Source organism: Vulpes lagopus, chromosome X (genome assembly GCF_018345385.1).
Source record: "Vulpes lagopus strain Blue_001 chromosome X, ASM1834538v1, whole genome shotgun sequence".
Taxonomy (NCBI): domain Eukaryota; kingdom Metazoa; phylum Chordata; class Mammalia; order Carnivora; family Canidae; genus Vulpes; species Vulpes lagopus.
Window position 1 is genome coordinate 45,965,823 of NC_054848.1, and position 17,327 is coordinate 45,983,149.

Below are 17,327 nucleotides of genomic sequence, written 5' to 3' on the forward strand. Positions count from 1 at the left end.
TCTAGGATAGTTAGATGACCATTGGAAACTTTCAAAACCCCTGACATATTCCTAGGAATATAAATGTCTGGCATGCCAAGAAAGACGTGAGAAAGGAGAAAGTACCACTCAGTTCTGGCTGAACTTCAGTTCCTGGCAAGCAGAAAATTATTTCAAAGGTTGTCTTATAAAGTGAAGCTTGAAAGTGTGCCTTCTCATAGAGATCCCCTTGGCAAAAACATCCAGATGAGGCATTTAATGAAAACCTCTGAAAACTCATTGGTTCACCACTAAATGTACTGGCCACTGTCCACATGTGAACATTAGCATGCCAGATTTAAAAATAAAAACAATTTTTTTAAAGTTGCAAAGAATTCAATGGCCATACACCGCAGGGAATATAGAGTAGTGTTGGAAACTCAGTAAACAAATAAGCAGCAACAAGAAAATACAATAATAAACAAACAAAATGGGAAAGAGGGTGGAAGAATCTGATACCAGAGTTGTTACAATATTTTACCTATGATGTCCAGTTTTTATCACAAAACTAAGAGACATTCAAAGAAAGAAGAAAGTATACCACATATACAGAAAAAAGTCAGGAAAATATCCTGAAGGGGGCCTAGATCTTGGTCTTGGTAGACAAAACCTGTATTTGAATTTTAGGAAACTATGCCTAAAAGTTTAAAGTATGATATCTGTATCTCACATCAAATAGAGATTATCAATAGAGATAGAAATTATTTATAAAAATATAAATTCTGGAGTTTAAAAGTATAATAATTGAAATTGAAAAATTCACTACAGTGGTTCAACAACAGATATGAGAGGGCAAAAGATAGAATCAATCAACAAGATTGATTAATGGAGAAATCCACTCGAGAAACAGTAGGAAAAAGGAGTAAAAAATAAACAGTGCCTTAGTCACCTGTGGAATACCATCAAGCATAAGATGTGCATAATAGAAAAAAAATCAATGATAAAAAATATCAATGAGAGCTATACCTATACATATCATAATTAAACTGATGAAAGTTCATGTGTTTAGGTATGGATCTTGCTGTGTTTATTCTAGAGAAAGTAGAAAAAGAACAATAAACTCAAAGCAAGCACAAGGAAGAAAATAATAAAGATTACAGTGGAAATAAATAGAGAAAAGCAACAGAATCAATGAAACCTTTTTTGAAAAGATCAGTAAAACTGACAAACTTTTAACTAGACTGACCAAAAAAAAAAAAAAAAGAGAAGATCCAATTACCAAAATTAAAAATGAAAGGAGGGACATCACTACAAATCTTCCAGAAATACAGAGGATAAGAGAATACTATTAACTACTGTATGCTGACAAATTAATTTAGATGAAAGGGTCAGATTTCTATAAAATTACAAACACTCAAGAGAAAATTTTAATAGAGCTATAATAAGCAAAGAGATTGAATTAAAATGAAGGCCCAGATGGCTTTACTGTTTAATTCTACCAAACATTTTAGGAAGAATCAACACCAATCTTCTATAAATCGTTCTACTTCTAACAAACAGGAAAGAAAAACTGATAAAAGACTTGAGCAGGCACTTCATCAGAGGATATATGGATCACAAATAGGCACAAGAAAAAATGTTCAACATCACTAACCATTAGGGAAATGAAAATTAAAACGACTATGCTATACCACCACATACCTATTAGATTGGCTAAATAAAATATACTGATAATACCAAGGGCTGAAGAGCATCCAGAGAAACTGGAAGTCCCATATAGTGCTTATGGGAATGGAAAATGATATGACTGTTTAGGAAAACAGTTTTGCAATTTCTTAAAAATGTTCTATATATATGTACCATATGACTCAGCAATCTTCTGTTTTATCCAAGTGATCTGAATACTTATATTCACTCCAAAAGCTATACATGAATATTTACAGTGGCAGTTTCATTTGTAAAACCCAAGATGGGAAACAACGTAAGTGTCTCTCAACAGGCAAATGGATAAAGAAGCTGTGGTACATCCATACCACAACATATTATGCAGCAACAAAAAGGAATAAGTATTATAACATAAAATAATTTGAAGAATCTCAAGGAGAATATTCTGAGTCAAAAAAAGCCAGTCTCAAAAAACCTGTTTTTACCATGAGATTACTCGCCTCTAGCTATAGTTGACTAGAAAGAAGTGGTATAGTGTAAGTGCCTGACAATCAGCTTTTCTGATTGTAATGCATGCACCTGATGTTAAGCTGTTGATTTTTGAGGCATTCATTTCAAAGACATCCATTTCCAATAAACACATGGCCAGCTACACAACTAGATAAAAAGCCAGTCTACCCCACCCATGACATTCCACTTTTAAAAAGTCTGGGTTGACCCAGGTAACTAATCACTTGAGTGACCCCATTTTTCCTTTCCTGTGCTTTTATTCCTGCTCTTATTAAAACATAAGAGCAAATTCACCAATAAAAAGTGAACCTGCAAAATCCCTGGCACCCTACCCTCAACCCAACAAAAGCAGAACTCAGGTCTGCTTGTGGACCCCAGGCATGTCGTGTACCCTCCAGGTCCCATGAATAAACTTTGCTTTTTCAAAGTCCCTGATGGCTGCTGCATCTTGTAATCAAACCATAGATTAGTGACTAACATCCATACCAACATAACGCAAATTTATCATCTTATAGTTCTGTAGGTTAGAAGGCAATCATGGGTCTCACTGAACTACAATTTAGGTGTTGGTAGGGATGCATTCCTTCTGGAGGCTCTAGAGAAGATCTGTTTCCCAGCCTTTTCCAGCTTCTAGGGGCAGCCTGAATTCCTTGGTTTGTGGCCCTCTTCTTTTGTCTTCTTTTATTTATTTTTTTGTTATTATTTAAGACCTTTATTAATGGGTGCTTGCTGTTTGTTGACTTTTTTGAAAAAAATCAAGTTGTAAACTTTTATTACAAATTAAAAATGAGGTTCTTAAAAAAATCTCAACTTCACCAGATATGAAACAATTTAAAAACCTTTAAAGGTGTATTGAGAAAAACCAGGCTTTAAAAAAAAAAAAACCACGCTTATCATTACCAAAAAGAGACGTCTTTAGGTAAAAATAAAAAAACCCCATGCTGCATAGATAATGCAGATAGTTTTATTTATCTGGTCAGTGGGCAAAAAGCAAGCACTTACTTAAGGTCTTCAGCTCCAATCTTTTGTTCATTTCTTATTGCTGGAATTTCATCTTCATTTTTTCATACTGGATGACTAAACCAGATGATGGTAGAGATGGTAAACTGGCATTTACTCAGCCTTGCCCTGCTCAGCCTCGGTAGCAGACGAATTCTCAGCTGGTGGAACGGCTGCTTTGGTCTCTTTGCCATCTTGTGGTTTAGGGTTTTCTGGGCGTCTGTGGTGGTAATTGAGGTTGCTGCGGTACTGACATTGAGGTGGCTGATGACCTTGGGTCTCATCTCCTTGATTTTCCTTATCTTCCTCATTGCCATCCTCTCTAGGTTGTCTTTGGCGAGGAGGACCCCTACAGAATTGTGGTCTATAACCTCGATACATATTCTGTCTCACTGGTCTACCTTGCTCTGCTGCACCCTAGTTCTCAACACCTTCCATCACTTCTTCCTGCACAGGAAGGTTGGAATACTGTGGTCGATGCCCATAGGGTCTCTGCATGTAGTAAGGTGGGAACCGTTGCCTGTGGTAGGGCCAGCGCTGTTGGGCCTGGCCTTCAGGAGCACTTTCTGATCCCTCGTTCTTTTCCCCACTCTCACTATTCTGGTAATTCTGCTGGTAATTGCGTGGAGGACCCCTGCGACGTGGATAGCATCTATGATGGTTACAGTCTGCTGCATATTTACTGCCTTGCACTGGAACTCCACCAGGGCCTGTAACGTGTGCTGCCTCCACACCCTTTTTTCCTTCAACAACATCAAACTCCACAGTCTCTCCATCTCCTACACTGCGAAGGTACTTCCTGGGGTTATTCTTCTTTATGGCAGTCTGGTGTACAAATACACCTTCCTTGGTGTCATTCCTGTTGATGAAACCATATCTGTTTCTTACACTGAACCATTTTACTGTTCCCAAAACCTTTGTTGCAATGACCTTTTTGTCCCTGCTGGCAGGTGCGGCTGATGTAAGGCCGCTGCTTCCTATGGTGCCAAGCTTGGTATTGGCAGCACTGAGGGCGGGGGCGGCAGGTGGCTGCTGGGTCTCCGCCTCGCTGCTCGTGGTTGCGGTGATGGTGACTGGGGCCGGCTACCGGGGTGTGATGGTAACTAGGCTCCTCCCGGGGTGTGATGGTAACTAGGCCGGCAGCGGTGGTAGGGCTGCTCAGGGCTCTCTGGGGTCAGCTCTCTGTTTCTGCTACTGATCGAACTTCTCTCTTCTTTTTTTTTTAAGTTTGTTTGTTTGTTTGTTCGTTTATTTATTTATTTGTTTATTTATTTATTGAGAGAGAGAGAGAGAGGCAGAGACACAGAAGAAGCAGGCTCAATGCAGGAAGCCCGACGTGGGACTCGATCCCAGGTCTCCAGGATCACACCCCGGGCTGCAGGCGGTGCTAAACTGCCTGCGCCACCGGGGCTGCCCACAAACTTCTCTTTTATCTTCAAATCCAGCAATGTTACATCTGTCTGCCACTGTTCCCCTCCTCACATCTTTTCTTTACCCCTGACATATTCCTTGGAATATAAATGTCTGGCATGCCAAGAAAGACGTGAGAAAGGAGAAAGTACCACTCAGTTCTGGCTGAACTTCAGTTCCTGGCAAGCAGAAAATTATTTCAAGGTTGTCTTATAAGTGAAGCTTGAAAGTGTGCCTTCTCATAGAGATCCCCTTGGCAAAAACATCCAGATGAGGCATTTAATGAAAACCTCTGAAAACTCATTGGTTCACCACTAAATGTACTGGCCACTGTCCACATGTGAACATTAGCATGCCAGATTTAAAAATAAAAACAATTTTTTTAAAGTTGCAAAGAATTCAATGGCCATACACCGCAGGGAATATAGAGTAGTGTTGGAAACTCAGTAAACAAATAAGCAGCAACAAGAAAATACAATAATAAACAAACAAAATGGGAAAGAGGGTGGAAGAATCTGATACCAGAGTTGTTACAATATTTTACCTATGATGTCCAGTTTTTATCACAAAACTAAGAGACATTCAAAGAAAGAAGAAAGTATACCACATATACAGAAAAAAGTCAGGAAAATATCCTGAAGGGGGCCTAGATCTTGGTCTTGGTAGACAAAACCTGTATTTGAATTTTAGGAAACTATGCCTAAAAGTTTAAAGTATGATATCTGTATCTCACATCAAATAGAGATTATCAATAGAGATAGAAATTATTTATAAAAATATAAATTCTGGAGTTTAAAAGTATAATAATTGAAATTGAAAAATTCACTACAGTGGTTCAACAACAGATATGAGAGGGCAAAAGATAGAATCAATCAACAAGATTGATTAATGGAGAAATCCACTCGAGAAACAGTAGGAAAAAGGAGTAAAAATAAACAGTGCCTTAGTCACCTGTGGAATACCATCAAGCATAAGATGTGCATAATAGAAAAAAAATCAATGATAAAAAATATCAATGAGAGCTATACCTATACATATCATAATTAAACTGATGAAAGTTCATGTGTTTAGGTATGGATCTTGCTGTGTTTATTCTAGAGAAAGTAGAAAAAGAACAATAAACTCAAAGCAAGCACAAGGAAGAAAATAATAAAGATTACAGTGGAAATAAATAGAGAAAAGCAACAGAATCAATGAAACCTTTTTTGAAAAGATCAGTAAAACTGACAAACTTTTAACTAGACTGACCAAAAAAAAAAAAAAAGAGAAGATCCAATTACCAAAATTAAAAATGAAAGGAGGGACATCACTACAAATCTTCCAGAAATACAGAGGATAAGAGAATACTATTAACTACTGTATGCTGACAAATTAATTTAGATGAAAGGGTCAGATTTCTATAAAATTACAAACACTCAAGAGAAAATTTTAATAGAGCTATAATAAGCAAAGAGATTGAATTAAAATGAAGGCCCAGATGGCTTTACTGTTTAATTCTACCAAACATTTTAGGAAGAATCAACACCAATCTTCTATAAATCGTTCTACTTCTAACAAACAGGAAAGAAAAACTGATAAAAGACTTGAGCAGGCACTTCATCAGAGGATATATGGATCACAAATAGGCACAAGAAAAAATGTTCAACATCACTAACCATTAGGGAAATGAAAATTAAAACGACTATGCTATACCACCACATACCTATTAGATTGGCTAAATAAAATATACTGATAATACCAAGGGCTGAAGAGCATCCAGAGAAACTGGAAGTCCCATATAGTGCTTATGGGAATGGAAAATGATATGACTGTTTAGGAAAACAGTTTTGCAATTTCTTAAAAATGTTCTATATATATGTACCATATGACTCAGCAATCTTCTGTTTTATCCAAGTGATCTGAATACTTATATTCACTCCAAAAGCTATACATGAATATTTACAGTGGCAGTTTCATTTGTAAAACCCAAGATGGGAAACAACGTAAGTGTCTCTCAACAGGCAAATGGATAAAGAAGCTGTGGTACATCCATACCACAACATATTATGCAGCAACAAAAAGGAATAAGTATTATAACATAAAATAATTTGAAGAATCTCAAGGAGAATATTCTGAGTCAAAAAAAGCCAGTCTCAAAAAACCTGTTTTTACCATGAGATTACTCGCCTCTAGCTATAGTTGACTAGAAAGAAGTGGTATAGTGTAAGTGCCTGACAATCAGCTTTTCTGATTGTAATGCATGCACCTGATGTTAAGCTGTTGATTTTTGAGGCATTCATTTCAAAGACATCCATTTCCAATAAACACATGGCCAGCTACACAACTAGATAAAAAGCCAGTCTACCCCACCCATGACATTCCACTTTTAAAAAGTCTGGGTTGACCCAGGTAACTAATCACTTGAGTGACCCCATTTTTCCTTTCCTGTGCTTTTATTCCTGCTCTTATTAAAACATAAGAGCAAATTCACCAATAAAAAGTGAACCTGCAAAATCCCTGGCACCCTACCCTCAACCCAACAAAAGCAGAACTCAGGTCTGCTTGTGGACCCCAGGCATGTCGTGTACCCTCCAGGTCCCATGAATAAACTTTGCTTTTTCAAAGTCCCTGATGGCTGCTGCATCTTGTAATCAAACCATAGATTAGTGACTAACATCCATACCAACATAACGCAAATTTATCATCTTATAGTTCTGTAGGTTAGAAGGCAATCATGGGTCTCACTGAACTACAATTTAGGTGTTGGTAGGGATGCATTCCTTCTGGAGGCTCTAGAGAAGATCTGTTTCCCAGCCTTTTCCAGCTTCTAGGGGCAGCCTGAATTCCTTGGTTTGTGGCCCTCTTCTTTTGTCTTCTTTTATTTATTTTTTTGTTATTATTTAAGACCTTTATTAATGGGTGCTTGCTGTTTGTTGACTTTTTTGAAAAAAATCAAGTTGTAAACTTTTATTACAAATTAAAAATGAGGTTCTTAAAAAAATCTCAACTTCACCAGATATGAAACAATTTAAAAACCTTTAAAGGTGTATTGAGAAAAACCAGGCTTTAAAAAAAAAAAAACCACGCTTATCATTACCAAAAAGAGACGTCTTTAGGTAAAAATAAAAAAACCCCATGCTGCATAGATAATGCAGATAGTTTTATTTATCTGGTCAGTGGGCAAAAAGCAAGCACTTACTTAAGGTCTTCAGCTCCAATCTTTTGTTCATTTCTTATTGCTGGAATTTCATCTTCATTTTTTCATACTGGATGACTAAACCAGATGATGGTAGAGATGGTAAACTGGCATTTACTCAGCCTTGCCCTGCTCAGCCTCGGTAGCAGACGAATTCTCAGCTGGTGGAACGGCTGCTTTGGTCTCTTTGCCATCTTGTGGTTTAGGGTTTTCTGGGCGTCTGTGGTGGTAATTGAGGTTGCTGCGGTACTGACATTGAGGTGGCTGATGACCTTGGGTCTCATCTCCTTGATTTTCCTTATCTTCCTCATTGCCATCCTCTCTAGGTTGTCTTTGGCGAGGAGGACCCCTACAGAATTGTGGTCTATAACCTCGATACATATTCTGTCTCACTGGTCTACCTTGCTCTGCTGCACCCTAGTTCTCAACACCTTCCATCACTTCTTCCTGCACAGGAAGGTTGGAATACTGTGGTCGATGCCCATAGGGTCTCTGCATGTAGTAAGGTGGGAACCGTTGCCTGTGGTAGGGCCAGCGCTGTTGGGCCTGGCCTTCAGGAGCACTTTCTGATCCCTCGTTCTTTTCCCCACTCTCACTATTCTGGTAATTCTGCTGGTAATTGCGTGGAGGACCCCTGCGACGTGGATAGCATCTATGATGGTTACAGTCTGCTGCATATTTACTGCCTTGCACTGGAACTCCACCAGGGCCTGTAACGTGTGCTGCCTCCACACCCTTTTTTCCTTCAACAACATCAAACTCCACAGTCTCTCCATCTCCTACACTGCGAAGGTACTTCCTGGGGTTATTCTTCTTTATGGCAGTCTGGTGTACAAATACACCTTCCTTGGTGTCATTCCTGTTGATGAAACCATATCTGTTTCTTACACTGAACCATTTTACTGTTCCCAAAACCTTTGTTGCAATGACCTTTTTGTCCCTGCTGGCAGGTGCGGCTGATGTAAGGCCGCTGCTTCCTATGGTGCCAAGCTTGGTATTGGCAGCACTGAGGGCGGGGGCGGCAGGTGGCTGCTGGGTCTCCGCCTCGCTGCTCGTGGTTGCGGTGATGGTGACTGGGGCCGGCTACCGGGGTGTGATGGTAACTAGGCTCCTCCCGGGGTGTGATGGTAACTAGGCCGGCAGCGGTGGTAGGGCTGCTCAGGGCTCTCTGGGGTCAGCTCTCTGTTTCTGCTACTGATCGAACTTCTCTCTTCTTTTTTTTTTTAAGTTTGTTTGTTTGTTTGTTCGTTTATTTATTTATTTGTTTATTTATTTATTGAGAGAGAGAGAGAGAGGCAGAGACACAGAAGAAGCAGGCTCAATGCAGGAAGCCCGACGTGGGACTCGATCCCAGGTCTCCAGGATCACACCCCGGGCTGCAGGCGGTGCTAAACTGCCTGCGCCACCGGGGCTGCCCACAAACTTCTCTTTTATCTTCAAATCCAGCAATGTTACATCTGTCTGCCACTGTTCCCCTCCTCACATCTTTTCTTTGACCCTCTTTTCTCTCTTTCACTTTATTTTTTTTTAATTTTTTTTTTATTTATTTATGATAGTCACAGAGAGAGAGAGAGAGGCAGAGACATAGGCAGAGGGAGAAGCAGGCTCCATGCACCGGGAGCCCGACGTGGGATTCGATCCCGGGTCTCCAGGATCGCGCCCTGGGCCAAAGGCAGGCGCCAAACCGCTGCGCCACCCAGGGATCCCTCTCTTTCACTTTAAAGGGCCCTTGTGATTACATTTGACCCACCCAGATAATCCAGTATACTCTATTTTAAAGTCAGTTTGTTATCAAACTTAATTCCATCTACAACCTCCATTCCCCTTTGCCACATAACCAAATGTAGTCACAGGTTCCAAGAATTTGCATAAGGACATGTTTGAGGGCTGTTATTCTGTCTACTACAAATTCTGTTGAGATCTCACATATATCCTTATGGTTCAACGAAAACCTCCACTTGACTATGCACATGTAAGGAAGAAGTCTGACTCAATTAACAACTTCTTTATTAAGTAGAGACTGATCCTCTTTTTTCAAATCAAATAAGTACATTTTTCTAATATTCTCATAAATAATAAACGATGATCTCTACATCACATAGAATATGACTGTAATTTTAAGATTGTCTTTGTTACCTAGAAATTCCTCAACAAACTCCAAATGCAAACCCACAGTTCCCACTGACTGCTAACATTTCAAAAACTACGTGGGGGATTGATGTTGGGCTTCCAGGTATTTTTTTTCCAAGTAAAAACATAAAACACACTCACCTGCTCTCCAAAATCTATCATCTGTCCTTACCATTATTTCATAAAAGAATATTTAATATCAAAAAGGTAGAAAAGAATCTCAGGATAATGTGTACTTCTTTAAAGCATCTTAGCTTAATAAGAAATAAATTATAAAAAATAAATATATTATCATGATATTTCTAATTTTGCTGATCTTTGACCATGTTTTTTAAATCACTTTTAAGACCAATTTACCTGCAGCAGCCGCACCACTGTCCACTTGTGTCAAGGACTGGGGGCGGCTACGAAGTTTGCTTTTGAAAGATCTTGGTCTACGTGGTGATGAAGGTGGCTGAGGAACCTCTGATGACTGGATTTTGCTATCTTTAATTGCCCGAAGGCGTTCATAGAGCTCCTGCAGCTCCTTATTCTGCTGGGTTTGAAGATTTACCACCTCCTGAATGTGTCTAAATGAAAATCATGCAGAAAGCATTTTAATAGCACTGGCACCATATAGATTATCCAAGAAACTCTATGTCAATACAAGTAAAGTTTAACAAGGAACTTAGATTAAGAATGTGAAAATACAGAATATTCCCAATTTTAGGATGGGATATGCCTTCCTAAACACATTAAACTAATCAGACACTAAGGAAAAAAAGTGAAAAAATTTGACAAGAACAAATTTCTAAAACTTCAATATAGTGAAAGAGAATAAAATAAAATTTAAAGTCACATAATATTGATAATGTTAACCTTTATTATATGCTGCAAATATAAATAACAAAATATTTGCAACATATAGTAAAAGGCTACTATTCAGAATATACAGATAGTTCCTAAAAATCAATAAGAAAACAAGAAACAACCTTATAGGGAAAAAGGGGAAAGAATATATGAAGGCAACTCCAAAGAGGAGGAAATAAAAGGAGCCATATGAGATGATGTTCAACTTCACTATTAATTAGGAGACTACAATTATTTCTTAAGAAATATTTTTAGTTCATCTGCTTGGAATAAAAGTAAAAGGATCAATAATATCCAGTCCAATGTTGTTAAGAAGTGGGGAAAAAAGGTACTATCATGTATATGTATTTTTAAGTAATCTCTATGCCCAACATGGGGCTGGAACTCATGATCCTACAATCAAGAGTCACATGCTCTACTGACTGAGCCAACCAGGCACCCCACTTCCACATATATTTGTTTGGTGTATAAAATGGTATAGCTACCTTGGACAACAATTTTAGCAGTAGCTATCAATTTAAAGTGTACAAACCTTTTAACCCAGATATTCTACTTTTAGGGATCTATCCCACAAAAAATATGTAAGTATGTAAAAATAGAAGGATGTTTACTTCAACATTATTTACATAAGCAAAACATGGAATAAAGCTGAAATGTGTATTAATGATGGACTAAATAAACTTTAAATGACTAATGTATGGAATAAAGATTATTTGTGCAAATATGTATATATATATAAGCAATAATGTTAAATAAAAAACTACATAATAACATGTATATTATGACCTCACTTTTATAAAACACAAATGTATATATTTGTGAATGCAGAGAAAAATGACAGGCAAGATATATAACAAACAATTCATAGTGGTTGCCTCTGAGAAAGGAGACTGGGGCATGAGAAGTAAGAGATTGATTTGTGTGTTTTCTTACTGTTGCGATATTATGATTTATATTAAAATATATACATTTGGTCTTTATCCCTGTTCCTGGAATACAGCTCCTAAAACCCTAGTAATCTCCTGAGCTATAAAGGATTAGGAGAATCTTTTTTATCATTTTTTTTTGTTAAAGATTTTATTTATTTATTCATGAGAGACACAGAGAGGCAGAGACATAGGGAGAGGAGAAGCAGGCTCCATGCAGGGACCCAGGATGCTGGGATCATGCCCTTAACCAAAGGCAGATGCTCAAATGCTGAGCCACCCAGGAGTCCCATGAGAATCTTTTATTTTAATATTTGGTCTGTTGTCCTCAAATAGCTTCAGTTCCAAAGTAGCTCTGGAGTGATAGAGGTGAAAGGAATCTTATTATTTATAACAAGCCCCTTGGAATCACACCTAAGTTTATATAAATGCACTAACTTGGGACGCCTGGGTGGCTCAGTGGTTGAGCGTCTGCCTTTGGCTCAGGGTATGATCCCAGGTCCTGGGATCAAGTCCCACATCAGCCTCCCTCTATGTCTCTGCCTCTCTCTGTGTGTCTCTCATGAATAAATAAATAAAATATTTTTTAAAAATGCACTGGGATGCCTGGGTGGCTCAGTGGTTTAGTACCTGCCTTTGGCCCAGGGCATAACCCTGGAGTTCAGGGATTGAGTCCCGCATTAGGCTCCTTGCATGGAGCCTGCTTCTCCTCTGCCTATGTCTCTGCCTCTCTCTCTCTCTCTCTCTCTCTCTGTCTCTCATGAATAAATAAATAAAATATTTTAAAAAATGTACTAACTTTTAAACAGCCCCTAAGGATGGGGGCTGATTGCCAGGAGACCCAACCAAGTGATTAGGGAGAGGAAGGACTTTCAGCCCCTCCCACTATCCCTCTGGGGAGGGGTTAGAAGGTAGAGATTCAATTAATCACCAATGCCATTAATTTAAATCAATAATACCTACTATAATGAAGCTTCCATAAAAATCCCTTAACTATAGGGTTTGGGGAGCTTCCAGGTTGGTAAATAAATGAAGGTGCTGGGAGAGTGGCACTCCCAAGAGGGCATGGAAGCTCCATGCCCCTTCCCCTATATCTTGCCATCTGGTTGTTCCTCAGTTGTGTCCCTTTATAATAAACTGATGATCTAGTAAGTAAACTGTTCTTTCTGAGTTCTGTAAGCTGTTCTAGTAAATAACTGAACCCAAGGAAGGGCTTGTAGGAACCTTTGATTTACAACAGGTTGGTCAGAAGCATACGTAATACTACCTGGACTTATGATTGGCATCTGTGGAACTGAGACCTTAACCTGTAGATCCAATGCTATCTTTGTAGTTTTCAATCATCAAAAATTCCCAATCATTAAAATGTCACCAATTGTGGGAGACCTGGGTGGTTCAGTCAGTTAAGTGTCTGACTTTTGGCTCTGGTTCAGGTCATGATCTCAAGGTTTTGAGTTAGAGCCCTGTTCTGGGCTCCACTTTCAGCATGGAGTCTGCTTGAGATTCTTTCCGCTCTGTCCCTTCCCTGCTCACTCTCCCTCTCTCTCAAATAAGTAAATACATATTTTTTTAAATGTCACCAATTGTAAATTAGCTATCAGTCAAATACTTAATTCTATAAAACTTCAGGCAGAATTGTGATAAAAGAGAATCAAAAAAAAAGAGAGAGAGAGAAACAATCTTACTTTTCTCGTAATCTTTGAAGCTCTGCCTTCAAATCCTCATCCTCTATTTCTGACTCATCATCACTGCTCATTGGAGAAGATGGCAAATAGAAGAGTGAGCTCTGTATTTGAGCACAGGCTTTTTCTTCACGGAGTGGTAAGCACTGACCACTCTCTGGACCAGTGTTTGCCACTGACTTCCCTCTGACAGCAAGAGTGGCTGAAAATTCACTATCAGAGCTTGGCTGTTTCCCAGCAATAAGTATCTCTCTCTCTTTAAGCAACAATTCAAGTCCAGAATGCATACTACTTTCCGTGGCTGAGTTTTCCCCCAATTCTTTTTCTGGGGTCATTGAAGATACATCAGCTTCATGAGCTGTGCTGAAAGATGTGAGGTTGTCACCTTGTTTGAGAATTTTTTTATCTTCTTTAAAGGTTTCATGAAGAACTCGTAACTTCTGAGAAGGAAGTGAAGTTTGTGGATTGTATGTGGCAGGTTCCATTTCCACTAACTGAGACTTTGCCATGTCCGTAAAGACGAAAGCTTCTTCACTAGAATGAGTTGTCATTTTATTAAATGCTGGTGTGCGTTCTATTCCAAAAGATGTCACTTTCACTGACTGTTGCTGAGGAACTGTAATCACCTGAGAAACAAAAAGGCAAAAGTGGCTGGTTCTGTCTAACCAAAGAGTAAACCCACAAAGAAATTCAATATCAAAATATGGCACAGACAAGTGGACAGTCTGCTGTGATGTACACACATTGATAATATCCAAACTTAAAATCCCATCTATAATTCCCATTTTCAAAGTCTTTCACTCGGGCTCCTTGGGTAAAGAGAGTGGGCTTCATATTACTCAAATAAAATACTACAATTTAAAAATTTTTGATAATTCAAGTTGCTGAGATTCTAAAGGACAAGAAATAGATTTATAAAAAAGATGATCCAACCACCCACTGAAAAATGATAACTCATTTCTGTGCTCTTTTCCAGCTACTAAAATTACTACTTCTTTAGACTTGCCTTTTACTGGAAGGCTACGAAAGGTAACGGGCTGTGTATAAGGGGAAAAAATTAAATATGACAATAATCTACATCTAAGATAAATATCCTCTAAATACCAAGATCTTCAATGCCCGTGTAGATAAAGATTCAACCAAAGACACAAACCTGGAATCGACCCCGCTGAAATGATCCACTCATTGCTTTACATCTACTCAAAGCCCTAGTATCAGCTGTGGACTCTCCTGTCAGAGGAATGGGATCAGGACCAACTGCTGATCTCCTATCTTCTGTTTCCACTGCAAGTTTTATGCAATTGTAAGCAGAAAAGAGAAAATTGTTTGTTAAGACTAAATTTGTTTATATTACCAAAAAAAATGAAGAAATGTAGAAAAAGCTTAACCCTGCTAGATAATTAAAAAGTGTTAATGTAATAAGCAACATTGGTAGAAGTCCCTAACTCAAAATCAGACATTGTAAGACTTATCCCGAGACTTAGTATCTACATGAAATGAGTAACTATAAAATCAAATTAGTTACAAAAGGAAAAGGAAAATGGCAATGACATTAATGGGACATGTCACATACATGGGCTATGTGGAAAAAGTGGTTAAGATTTGTATATGAACAAACAAACAACAACAACAAAAAAAAGAAGTAAATGAAAAGTGATGTTACCTAGTCTATGTCCCTGACTGTAAGCACACTACCTTGACGGACTTTTGATCTCTTGAAAAAGCTGGTTGACTGCCGTAGCCTGTATGCCCAGCTTTTTAATTTGCGAGTCCAGGATTTCTTGCTAATAGGATTTTTGAGACTAGGACAAGTAAAGCTTAGGCCAAAATATCCACCTCCTGTCTGCAGATGAATGGCTCCACCGCTTGACACAGCAGCAGGATAGGCCTCTGGATCTCCTGGAAGTGAAGCATCTGGAGACATCTCCTAATGGAGACAAAAAGAGAAAAACCAAAATGGTAATAATTTATATAAGGTGAAGCAGTTGTGTACACCACTGGAGTTTCTTGCATGGACTAATGAGTAAGCATAAATAAAATGCTATATATATTTACATATCAGAGTGAATCTGAAATAGTCAACTTCTAGGAATTAATCCTTTCCTTTTCTTTAAAAATATTATCTGAACTTCAGATAAATAAAGAGCAGAATATTAATCTTCCACCCTAGAATATTTTCCATTATAGCAACTTTGAAAACTGAAGATTAAAATTTAAGTTATTTCCTTCATAAACTTCATTTAATAAAAATGGTTACTGAAACCCTATGCTCTTAAAATGAAACTTTCGTTTATGCTCATATTTGTGAGAGTTAAAGATGCCTAATACACATGATAACATAGAAAAACAAGATATCTAGGCATTTAGATTTGTAGAGAAATCTTACCAAATTGAATTTCTTACTTTATGTAAGCACACAGAAGTTTACAATGGGCCTCAAAATTATTTCAAATTCTTGCTCTAAAAATTGTTAACATCAGGCCATAGTTGGCTATAAAATCACTCTCCTCTTCTTGTCTTCCTACCTCTCCCAACAACATGTCAGAATTAACTGCTGTATTCTGAGTACTTTAAAAATAAATCCTCCATAATAATTAATACAAAAAATACTCACTTTTGAGAAACATGAAACTAGAATTTGAACTCCCATTCCTGACTTACTCACTGAATGGGAGAGTAAACTGGTTGGCGTACCACAGAAAAAAATATATAATGCAGTTCTTTCCCTCCCTATCTCTATACAAGCAAAAGACAGCAGGGGCATCTGCTCCCAAATAAGAGTGGTGAGAGGAAAATGTGGCCAAATCAGCAATGTAGGAAGGAGACAACTTCCACGAGGAAGGAAAAGCACTTCTATCTTTGAAGACTATTAAGCAGCATTTGGAGAAAAATTATAATATTCAGAGCCAAAGAACATGTCCCATGCCTTTCCCACAATTATCAGAGGAAGGCTACAATAATTATATATAGCATTTAGAGAGACAAACAAATAATCTTAACAGGGGAAAAAGAAGAGTACACAACTAAGAACCATCAAATGTGGGAAATTGATACTATAAGAAAATACTAGGGGCACCTGGCTAGTTCAGTCAGTGGAGCATATTACTCTTGACCCCAGGATTGTGAGTCCACACTGCGTGTGGAGCCTGCATAAAAAGTAAGTAAATAAAAATTTTTAAAAAGAAAGCAAGCACTAAATTCAACAACAACAAGAAGAATAGCCAATAACACAGAATAAGACTCTAATTAATCTCTAGAAAGATGTGTGAAGATAATACAAACATAAGAAAAATAATGAACTATAGTTACTGGAAATTAAAAATGTAATCCTTAGGGTGCCTGGGTGGCTCAGTGGGTTAGGTGTCCAACTCCTGATTTTGGCTCAGATCATGATCTCAGGGTTGTGAGAATGCATCCTGCATTGGGCTCCAGGCTGGGTGTGGAGCCTGCTTGAGCTTCTCCCTCTCCCTCTGCCCTTCTCCCTGCCCCTTTCTTAAAAAATGATAAAAGTAAAAATAATAAAAATGAAAAAACAAAAATAGAATCCTTGACATAAAAAATAGCTGAACAGGAAATTGGAAACAGCTTAAAAATTGAGAAATTCTCTACAAAAAGCAGAAGGGCAAAGAGATGGAAAGCATGCAATGAAAAGTTAATAGATAAGGAAGTGAAGAAATAAACTATCTCTTTGCAGACAATATGATCTTATGTATTATACATATAATCCTAAATAATACACAAATTCAGCAAAATTGAAGGATACAACATCAACACTTCAAAATTAGTTATACTTTTATACAATAGCAATGAAAAATCTGAAAAGGAAATTAAGAAAACAATTCCATTTATAATAACAACAAAGAATAACAATGGGCTGGAACAACTGGACAGTCAGATGCAAAAGAATAAGGTAAACTCTTATTTCACACCATATATATATATCAACTAACTCAAAATGACCCTGCCACGTATACTTAATCAAGTGTGAAACAAACAAAAGGCATTTTTGGACTTTAAAAAAAT

General features: G+C 37.9%; 3 protein-coding genes across 7 annotated transcripts in view; all 3 read right to left on the reverse strand.

Moving 5' to 3' along the window:
• Window positions 1-17,327, reverse strand: part of WNK3 (WNK lysine deficient protein kinase 3) — a 152,580-nt gene that overhangs the window by 15,692 nt on the left and 119,561 nt on the right. For 4 of the 5 annotated variants that reach the window (XM_041740785.1, XM_041740784.1, XM_041740783.1 and 1 more), the window contains exons 18-21: window positions 15,141-15,231; window positions 14,458-14,588; window positions 13,308-13,930; window positions 10,205-10,416 (exon numbers count right to left, since the gene is read on the reverse strand). In XM_041740785.1, the coding sequence (XP_041596719.1) occupies window positions 10,205-10,416; window positions 13,308-13,930; window positions 14,458-14,588; window positions 15,141-15,231 (1,057 nt within the window). Of the gene's footprint in view, window positions 1-10,204; window positions 10,417-13,307; window positions 13,931-14,457; window positions 14,589-14,999; window positions 15,232-17,327 lie in introns of all 5 variants that reach the window. The other variant, XM_041740787.1, reaches the window with a different exon arrangement.
• LOC121483023 (Y-box-binding protein 1-like) lies at window positions 1,220-7,210 on the reverse strand. The gene is given in 2 exon segments (XM_041741239.1): window positions 1,220-4,215; window positions 7,205-7,210. Coding segments are annotated over 2 exon segments (975 nt in total). The 3' UTR covers window positions 1,220-3,246.
• Window positions 5,814-10,009, reverse strand: LOC121483024 (Y-box-binding protein 1-like). Its single transcript, XM_041741240.1, is given in 2 exon segments — window positions 5,814-8,800; window positions 9,989-10,009. Coding segments are annotated over 2 exon segments (990 nt in total). The 3' UTR covers window positions 5,814-7,831.